Source organism: Pavona decussata, unplaced genomic scaffold (assembly GCF_977016875.1).
Source record: "Pavona decussata unplaced genomic scaffold, jaPavDecu1.1 SCAFFOLD_127, whole genome shotgun sequence".
Classification (NCBI taxonomy): domain Eukaryota; kingdom Metazoa; phylum Cnidaria; class Anthozoa; order Scleractinia; family Agariciidae; genus Pavona; species Pavona decussata.
In genome coordinates this window covers 1974734-1985081 of record NW_028145541.1, presented here as the reverse complement: position 1 = coordinate 1985081, position 10348 = coordinate 1974734, and the positions used below count along the sequence as shown (strand labels likewise).

Genomic DNA, 10348 nt, shown 5'->3' with positions numbered 1-10348 from the left:
TTTTCCAACCCAGTCTTCTAGGAGTAAATATGGCGGATAGAAAGATCCAACATCTAAAAGCTGTAAATGTTGTCTAGGAAAACGGATTTCGAATGGATCTTTTCAGAGTAGAACGGTACATGGGTGAGGATGAAGATGAGCCTGATGAACAGGATGAAACATTGAGGCTAAAACGGCTGCAACGCAACATTGAAGATCGAAAAAGAAAAAGGCAAGAAGCATCGCACGTGTCGTCTGTAAACTCCAAAATATTTACGGCAGATATACAAGAAGAGGAAAACAAGAAGATCAAGAAAAAGAAATCAAAAAACTCAGAAGAATTGGAGAAGAAGTTGAAGAAACAGAACCGATCTTTAAAACAAGATACATCTACAAAATTTCAAGATGATGAAGATAAAAATATCGAACGTTCTTTTGATTCTGACGCATTGATGAATGATTCAGTTAAGGAAAAAGTTGCGAGTAACGCAGAGAAGAAATCTATAAACAGAGAAACAAAACAAACGAAGAAACCTAAGAAAGAGTTTTCAAAAGAAGGCTTAACGGAAGAACATAGTGACCATGGATTTATGGACATTTCTGTTGATCCAAACAGCTTCAGCAGTAGTTCAAATGAGAGTAAACTCGTGAGGAACAAGGAGAAGAAAATGAAAAGAACAGAAGATAAACCTGAGAAGAAACTGAAGAAGAAGTCTTCAACAGGTGCTACAAATACAGAGGGTGGAGTTGGGGAAAACATGGACATTTCTGTTGACTCAGAGATAAATAAAGTTACAGAAAAGAAGAAGAAAACAAGAAAGGAAAAAAGTATTTCAAAGGACATAGAGAGCGAACAAGGTGATATTTCTCTAGAAAGCCAGGATATTCCAGAAGAAATTCCAGAAGTAGAGAATAAAGAAACAGGATTTACAGTCATTGGAGGACAGAAAAAGGAGAAAGAAGTAAAAAAAGTGCAAAGAGTTTTACCTGACTGGCTGGCAAAACCTGTGATAATTAACTCAGATTTTGGTAGTTCTTTACTTCCAGTTGGGCAAATCACTTTTCTAGACTCGCATATAATCAATAAGTTACAACAGCATGATATTAATCAGTTGTTTCCTGTTCAGAGAGTTGTAATCCCTACAATATTGTCTCAGATGGACACTTGTAGTTATTTTGGTAGAGGTGGTTTTCAGCCTAGTGACATCTGCGTCTCGGCTCCCACAGGAAGCGGCAAAACTCTGGCATATGTATTGCCTATTGTACAGAGTCTGCTGCAACGAATTGTTTGTCATTTACGAGCATTGATTATCCTTCCAACTAAAGATCTGGCAAATCAGGTCAAACAGGTTTTTGAGATGTTCACTGAGGGAACAAACTTGAGGGTGGGTCTTGCATCAGGATCAAAGTCTTTTTTGAAAGATCAGGAACAGCTGGTTAGTCACAGGTAAGTTCTCCTTCTCCTTTTAAGAATAATAACATAGCATGGACAGGATTTTGAAAGTTTAGGTAAGGTAATTATGTTAAATCTCAAAATTGGAACTGACAGGAAGTGGATTTCAGATCCCTTGTCCCTATCGATCCCTCCTCCCTTACACACACATGTCTATGAACGCAAGTTTCTTGGACAATGTTAAGAACACGTCTCTCCACAGTTCAGCTACTTTTCAACTTCTACATAACATCAGCATTGGGGTAAATACCAACGGTGATAAAGACTGCAAGCTGTCGTCCAATAAGGAAAACGTACAAATTTGGCAAATTTATGTGCAAAATAAGGAGGGATTCCATTATTTTTAGTGGCCTTACTGCTTGCCCCCTTGCTTGATCCAATGCACTCTATGAAAATTGAAGGGCTTGTGGCAAACCCAACATACATGTAGTAATTTTTAGATTCATGTTCGTTGTTTTATCTCAGATTCGCTGGATTTTTTGTGTGCTTTTTGCTTTGCTATGTGATAATGATTTGTGATTTGTTATGAGGAAATCTTGGATATAATCATGGGTCTTTACTTCAAATGAACCACAAAAAAGCAAAAAAAAGGTCTCCTGACAAAAAATCGGGCAAATCTGAGGCCAAAACAACCAAAAGTGATCTAAAAAGCACAGGATATGCCCCGATACTTCAACTCTAAGAAGAAAAAGATTGGTATGGGGATGCAGGGATGGCGCAGCACTTGGTGAGAGCACTTGTCTCCAATCAATGTGACCCCAGTTCGGTTTCCAGTTTTGGCGTCTTATGTGGGTTGAGCTTATTGCTGGTTCTCGTCCTTGCACTGAGAGGTTTTTTCTCTGGGTACTCCAGTTTTCCCCTCTCCTAAAAAAAAAATTTCCAAATTCCAATTCGATCTGGAGAGTGTCCCCATCTGTAAAGTGCATTTGATCATCTCGTCATAGAATTATGCACTAAACAAATTTACAAGTTAAAATTTAAACATTGCCATACTTGTTTATCGTTGCATTACTTTAGCTCTTGTGGCAGCAGCAGTCGTGTTGATATACTCATCTGCACTCCCGGGAGATTAGTTGATCACATTTCTTCTACTCCGAACTTCACTCTCCATCATGTACGGTTTCTGGTGATTGATGAAGCTGATCGACTGTTGGATCAGTCGTATCATGGCTGGCTTGGAAAAGCTCTCAAAGCTGCTTATAACGAGCAATCCATTACAGATGGCTTCATCAAAAGTGATGGGTATGCACTAGTGGTTTTATTATTTTATGTGTATAATGACTGAAATTGGAAGGCTGTCAGTGTTGAAAGGGTCTAATGAGCATTTTTAGGCCAAATTTGCTGGAATAGAACAATCTCGTTCTCAGAGCCCGTGTTACCCTTATCCAGTGGAATCATTTTTTGTTCCGCTGGATACGGGTAACGTGGGCTCTGAGAATGAAATTGGAGGTAGAATTAAAGCTTTTCTATGGTGATGTCAACTTGCCAACAAAAAAAAAACTATTTTTTACTGCATAAAAATAGTTATTAGATGATTTGCTTCATTTTTGTTCAAATTGCAGTTGGGTGTATTTGCAAATTTGGCCTACAAATGCACATAGGCCCTTTTTTGCACTCAGCCCTAAACCAACTTAAATAAATATTTGGCCTTGGCATCCCAATTTCTCTAGATTCCCTCAAATTTGGCATGCATACAGACTGGTTCTTAAATTGTGTCAGAAACATACTTTTATTTTTCCTTTTTCATTTGAGGGCCAAAATTCACCCAACAAGCTTATGACTTCAGTCTAAAAAAACCAACTGTTAATTGAGTCATAATTTTAGTAATACTAAAATCTACTTTAACAGAACTACGCTGTATATTCAAGTTCTCTCCTTTTACAACTATACTTTCAGGCCCATTAGTTGCAACCTTCAAACGTTCAGGAATTCCCCTGGACAACAGACAGCTGCCAGTTTCTCTACAATTCAACTTCCTTTACAAAAGCTCCTGTTCTCTGCAACAATGACTCACAGCCCAGAAAAGCTTGCTCCCTTACAGCTGTATCAACCAATCCTGTTTACCGCAACAGGAAGTGGCAGTCAATTGGATCAAGGGGGAGTGTCTACTGCAGGTACATCTATGGAATAGGTTAACGGAATTAAGAGACAGTAAAGACCCACATTTAAGAACCTGCTTTTTTCAAGGTTAGCCTGAATAAGTCTTTTTATATTTATTGTAAGGTTCTTTTATAACAGGTGTCTAAAATGACGAATTTCAGCTTGGACGTTCTTAATCCGCTTGTTCTTTTATGCGGGTGTTTACTGTATTTAAAGTTGGAATTTTTGTTTGAACTTATTCTAGCTATTTGCTCCACTTTTTTTGTGGGATTGCTTAAATTTTTCAAAAAAAAAAAAAAAAAAGAACAAAAAAAAAAGCTTGTAGCCTGTTGAAAAACCTTTATAAACCAAACCGGCTTTTTTTTAGCTATCATGGTTGCTGGTATGTTCTTCAGATGACATCAAGGATGTCGCTAAGAGCCGGCAACCAGCAAATTTCACTGTGTGAAAGAGATCTTATCAACAGCTGAAATTTCAACAGAACACAAATACTTGAGGCTAATTTTAAAGGTTTACAGTCCAAAAGAGCTGGCTGGGTTTATTAATGATCCTGCTGAAGTTTTCCTTAGCTTCATCCCTGTGGAGTGATCTAAATTTAAGTAATGGTAAGCAAATAATAGACAAAATAATAGTTAATTATTTAGTAATCTTACGATATTCATTTATTGTTTTTTGCTCAAGCCATATAATATTTCATGAAAGATATTTTTCTTTTCAATTGCATGGTTTTGAAGTTTAAGTAGTAATTCTTTATATCTTGTTCCCTTTCTTCTCTTATAAAAGACACTTATTAATTGATATAAATTTGAGATGAACGTTTGCTTGATTTGCAGATGCAGCAACGTCTGTGAGGTACAGCTTTCCAGAAGGTTTGTCAGAAAACATGACGGTTTGTAACAATGGCGAGAAGCCACTGATGGTGCTGTACTTTTTAACACAGCTCAAGTTTCAGCGAGTGCTGTGTTTTGCGTCTTCACTGGAAGCGACTCACAGGTAACACAGATCAGATTCAGTTTAATAGTTAAGCTGTTACAAGTACAGTTTCTTCCAAAAGGAATACTTACACATCCTCCATTAAAAAAGGCATGACATCATTGACATTTAGGGAATCTCCCTAGACAAATTTCCTCCACAAGGCCTGATTCTTGTTCATGTATCCCAGCAAATTACTAGTGAGATCTCCAAACAAAAAACAAAATTTACAAAATACAGTGAAGCGCACTGCGCCACCTCTCTTCTGATTCTCCCATCTGGAATCCGTTTCATGGCCTCCTTGGTATGGTAATCATCATAGGGATTTTTACAGTCACTGAAAAGTCAGGGAAATTTTTTTTGCAATGCCAGGGGAATTGCACGAATCTACATCATGCTAGGGAAACTTCAAAGTCAGTGAAAAGTTAGAGAATTTTACTTGGAGCTTTCTAATAAAGGTTAGTTAGTTTTAGTAATTTTCTTGGTGGCAACTGAAGGTATTGTAACTTCAAAAGATACAAATGCATTTGTTGTTTTACCACCAAAATATTCATGATTCATTGTCAGAGAAAATTGGTTTGCGGTTTTGGAAGATTCACAGAACGTCAAGTATTGTTTTTATCCTTATGAGGTCAGGGTACCCTGGTCAGACTAGTTACCCCCTCCCTAACGACTGATTTTCTTTGTTATGTATATCCTGCAGGTTGTATCTTCTTGTGAAGCTTTTTGGTGGAGTACAAGTGGCAGAGTATTCATCAAGCCTGACTCCGCAGCAGCGAAAAGGGATTTTGAGAGATTTCAAACTGGGTAAACTACAGCTGCTTATCTGTTCTGATGCCATGGCGCGAGGAATGGACATACAGAATGTGTCATACGTCATTAGTTACGATGTGCCTAACTACGTCAGGAGTTACATTCATCGTGTGGGGAGGACGGCGAGAGCTGGGAACAAAGGTAAGTACTCTAGCATGTACACAGATGTCCATCTCTGCCTGTTGTTTTTTTTCCTATTGTTTTGAGGAGAGGGGGTGGCTCTGTGCAGACTAAGTTACTCTAAGAGTAATGACAAGACACTACAAACGTTACCACACATTACATGCACTAAGGACCCTTGCGCACATTCTATTTAACAATGAGCTCGAGATTTCTATCACGTGATAGCTGAAGAGGGCGCAGCCCGAATCAGCTATCACGTATAGAAATCGAGAGCAAATAATCTAATTGTTTTAGTATAAATCTACAAGTCGTTCAAAACTAAACCAGTAAATTCTCTATATCCTCCTCACAGACACTTCGAAAATGCAACGAAGCGGCCGCCACTTTGTTGAAAACCTCTACTCACTATCTATCACAGAATAAATAGCGAGTTCAGTAGCGTAGCCAATCAGAGAACGGCATTCATGATAGAACACTAGTAGATTTATACTAATACATTCTATTACCCTAGCCGTCTATGGCTACCCAAGGATATGCACCTGTAATAGACTGTGTGCTGTGTGCGTGGGTGAAGGGTCCATAGTGCATGTACGGTAGTGTTTGGAGTGTCTTGTTACTTAACATTACTTGAATTACTCTAACTTGGCTCTGCTCAGAGGGGATACCTTTTTCAGGCTGGAGGTAAATAAAAGGGTAGGGAATTCACAAAATGAAGTATAGAAATTTAGGGTAGGGAAAACTGTCATTTGGGTATTTACATGTAAAAGTGCCTTTCAAAATATCTCGAACAGAGCAACCGAAAAGAAGTGCACAGTGTTTCTACTATAGGTATCTCAAAGGGGTTACCTTTTACGTAAAGCTTTTGCATGTCTGTATTTGTAAGTTCTTGTTACTTTTCCCAAGTGTTCCTGTATTCGTCTTGTCCCGCCTCGATTAGTTTTGTATTTATTTATGGGACAAGCCGTTCATTCTGTTATTTTTCAAATAAATTGTTGTTGTTGTTTCTGTCATAAATGGTATATAAAAGGAGAAGGGTAGGGACCTCGGGGGGAGGGGAGCCTCCCCGTATAAAACTTTGTTTAGAACCTTCCCCCCCCCCCCCCCCCCGCCGGGGTGTTTGTGTAGGTAGGTTGTAGCCCTAACGCGTTGTTTATAAATGTTCAGTAATTGTTTTTCCTTGTTAGGGACCGCGATTACTCTTCTACACAGCGATGAAGTTTTCCATTTCAAAGAACTGATCCAGAAGACGGGCCGTGAAAAGATTCCTAAGTACAACATCAAAGAAGACAAGCTACAGTCGATGGTTGACAAATATCAGGAGACGCTAACACAGCTACAAGATGCTGTCAAGCTGGAAGGTCAAAAGAAAACGCCGCAAAAAGGAAAGCAACAAGTTATGAAAATATTACAAGAGCAGTTCATGAGCAATTTGCTTCAAAGAAACTCCGAAGAGAACAGTTAGTTTTAAACTTCTCAAATATAAGAAAGTATTACAAATTTGAATTCCCATCACGCTGATTCGTTTTTTGTTTAGAAACGCATAAACGCTTATGAAATAGCCTCCTTTGCAGACGTTGTTTGTGTCGATCCCATTCTCCCTCCCCATCCAAACAAGGTCTGTAAAGGAGGCTACTTATGAAACGGCAGACTTCCAAAAACGTTTTCAAAAGTTCATTGTTTAGTTTGGATGAGTTCACACTGAAACTGTCCCTCGACTCCTTAACTTTACACATACCAAGTTTCACCAAAATGGTGCCTCAGGAACGTTTGTTTAGTGAGACTTTGGAACACTTTCTAATGTTTGTATTTAATTGCTATCTTTTTTGTTCACGGTTCATTTTTGCGACCCTTTAAAATGCTGAAAATTGTAATATTTTGCCTCTCCTTTTTGGCAGAGCTTCCTCGCTCAACCCTTTTCAAAATGCTGACACATTCTTAGATCGTTTTAATGTGGAAAATTAGCGGAGCGCGTGAAAAAGAATGCGTTTTTGAAACGAAAACGCGTTGGTGTGGACAAGTGAAGATACGAAATTAAAACGCTAATGAAGTTGAAACTTTATGCTTATTTTGCAACGCTCTCGACCAACTGATCGAAAATCAAAATGGAGGATTTTGAGACCAAAATCTACATCCTCTCTACAGAAAAATGTAAAGTGTCGCCTTCTTCAAGGAGAATTATTCATTCAAGCAAAAATTATGATCTTTTAATTTTATTTCTCTAATGGATTCCAATAAAATGTTCTTCTCACAGGTGAAGGACAAATTTGTGTAATTTTCAAATGCATCGCTTTTCCTTTGTATGGGCTACGCCATGTTGGCAATAATTTGAGTTGACTTAACGATATTAAAAAAAAAATTTAAAGAAAATGGAGAGATTATCGATTCATAGAAATTTTTCATCTGTCCTATGATAAAAGAAACAAAGGAGGCTGGACTTTCATTTTCCCCTCGGCAGGTTCTTTGCATTGGTCTTTTTCGTTTACATTGATCAATTCAATCGACAACAAAAGCAAATTAAAACCTTCCATGTCTCGGAAGGCAATTAATTTCGAAATTAATTGGAAATTTGCCAAGAGTGCTTTAAGCTCCCCTCAATGAATTCGTAAATTATTATTCCAGTTTTAATAAATTGCTTTTATTTCCTCGGCAGGTGTGATGTAATATATCAAACACGAGAAGGTGTGTTTCATCAGATATCCAAACACTGAGAAGTAGGTTGAAAAAACGAGGCGCAGCCGAGTTTTTTTAAACGACTTCGAGGTGTTTGGATATCTGATGAAACACACTTTCGAGTGTTTGATATGGCGTCTCAAATGATCAATAATTCTTGGAGAAATTCAATGCTAAAGTTGGCAAAAATTTTATGGCAATTAGAAACACATATCCACACCACGGTCACAGTAGCGATTTTCATTGTTTTCTCTCAATGGATTATTAATGAGTTTGAGAGAGTTATTCAGCACTATAGATTCAGAGCTCCGGCTGTCTACTGAGAGTTTTAATTTGTCTTTTTAAAAGAGTTTTATGGGGGCCAACGGTGACGTTCCCGCTTACAGCGCCGGTTTGGCACTTAACAAGGAAGTCAAACTGTGCGAGAATTATGGAAACATCTTATTTTTCAACTGAAAATGAAAACGGAGTAACGGGAAAGAATTGCTGAAAAATCGGCTTCTTAACTTCTTAGGATTTCAAACTTATACTCAAAAGTTACAACCACATCGTAGAGGTCACACTTTCGTATTCAGTCTACCGACTAAAAAGTTAGAACTGCATTGTATGGAAAAGTCAGTACTGCCTAGTGGTTCTCATTTGAACACTCGCACATAATGCCGAACTCGATATCAAACACTATACTACACTGTCTCTTCAGAAGATTTAACTTTTTTGTCAAATTTCTTAACTACGAACTTTGGAATTGCGGAAGATCAGTTTGATGGCTAACTCGACAACAAACTCTTCGCTGTCCGTGCCTGATCTCAATCTACACGTTATGGCCGTAAACTTTGCGTCAAGAGAGGGTGTCCCGATAGTTCTGGAAGCAGTCTTTGTGGTGCTTATAGTTATCGTTGGTTTCTTAGGCAATATTGCTGTGTGTGTGGTGATTTTAAAGAACACAGTCTTCCGGCGCAGAGCCACGAACATAGCAGTCATCGGACTTGCTGTCAGTGACATATCACTGTTCATATTCGGCGGCCCATTCTTAATCACAACCATCTTTGAAGGGCGGTGGATTTTCAGAAAACAACTTTGCGATTTTAATGCCATAATTATGTATTCTTTGAGTACAATTTCTCTTTATCTCATGGCGTTGATCGCTCTAAACCGCTTTTTCTGCGTTGCGAAGCCATCGAAGTACAATTCAATCTTCACCTCCAAGGCTACAATTCTCTACATTGTCATCATCTGGTCCAGCGTCTTTGGCCTTAGTTTGGCATTTTACTTTTCGAAATGGTTACACGTTTACTTTCATGCCTACAAAGCAATATGTGTGCCGTTTCTCAACTTAAAACCCCCCCAAGGAATGTTCGCCGCGAATATCGTCAGTGGAGTTTTAATGGTAGGACAGCCTGTGTTAATCCTGAGTTTTTGCTACACCCGAATTTTCATGAACATTCGACAGCATCACAATAGGATAACCGCAGCACAAATGAATCGAGAGTGTTCGTCAGTGAATTTGTCGCGAGCTGGCGAGCTCAAAATGACGCGAATTATGTTCGCGGTTGTGTTGGGCTTTTTTATTTGTTGGCTACCAGTGTTTGTCATTGATGTCGTGGCTAATTCTGTTCGCCCTTGGGTTTCGATGAGCAGATATGCGGCTTTAATAACAACGTTCTTGGTGTTGGTGAGCAGTACGTTAAATCCGTGGATTATTTCAGTCATGAACCGTACTTTTAGAAAGGAAATACTGAAGATTTTAAGGTGTAAACGGTCGCGGGTTTCAACCAACTGCGGCGTAACCCAAACTCAAACCAAATCTGTCCGGTCATAAAAAAACGCAGACTTTGCAATGGACCAATCAGAAGTCGAAGCAAAAACATGCAACTGCCAACCGGTGCCAAACGCGGGAAATCGTGCAACTGCCAACCGGTGCTAAGAGCGGGAAAACGTGTACGACGGGCCGCAAACATTAGAAAACAGGTTGAGCCAAGAAACGATTCGGTTTATTTTACAGTTTCATTGGCTAAAATGATAAAGCTTGTGTACGTAAGCTGTAATATAACAAAATGAACTTGAAGCTAAACCACCCCCTTCCCTCTACCCTCTAACTGACAACATAATCACATCTCTAGGCTGGTAATCAACAGTAGAAAGAGTACAGCCTCTTGTGAAAAGGACATTCAACCAATGTAAATTGTTAAGAAGCAAAAATTACTTGGCAATGAGGTACTTTGGCAACGAACGAGGAGA

General features: G+C 38.8%; 1 protein-coding gene across 1 annotated transcript; it reads left to right on the top strand.

Moving 5' to 3' along the window:
- LOC146469172 (ATP-dependent RNA helicase DDX51-like) lies at positions 1 to 7591 on the top strand. The gene is made up of 6 exons (XM_085123867.1): positions 1 to 1426; positions 2450 to 2674; positions 3329 to 3546; positions 4366 to 4525; positions 5208 to 5458; positions 6625 to 7591. The coding sequence occupies exons 1-6, from the start codon at positions 93 to 95 to the stop codon at positions 6900 to 6902; spliced, it is 2466 nt and encodes an 821-aa protein (XP_084979993.1). The 5' UTR covers positions 1 to 92; the 3' UTR covers positions 6903 to 7591.
- The last annotated feature ends 2757 nt before the right edge of the window (positions 7592 to 10348 follow it).

Excerpts from the sequence above, each read along its gene's own strand:
- LOC146469172 (XM_085123867.1), top strand. The coding sequence starts at position 93 with ATGGATCTTTTCAGAGTAGAACGGTACATGGGTGAGGATGAAGATGAG. Across the intron at positions 3,547-4,365 it reads AGGGGGAGTGTCTACTGCAG|ATGCAGCAACGTCTGTGAGG; the intron begins GTACATCTATGG and ends CTTGATTTGCAG. Across the intron at positions 5,459-6,624 it reads GGCGAGAGCTGGGAACAAAG|GGACCGCGATTACTCTTCTA; the intron begins GTAAGTACTCTA and ends TTTCCTTGTTAG.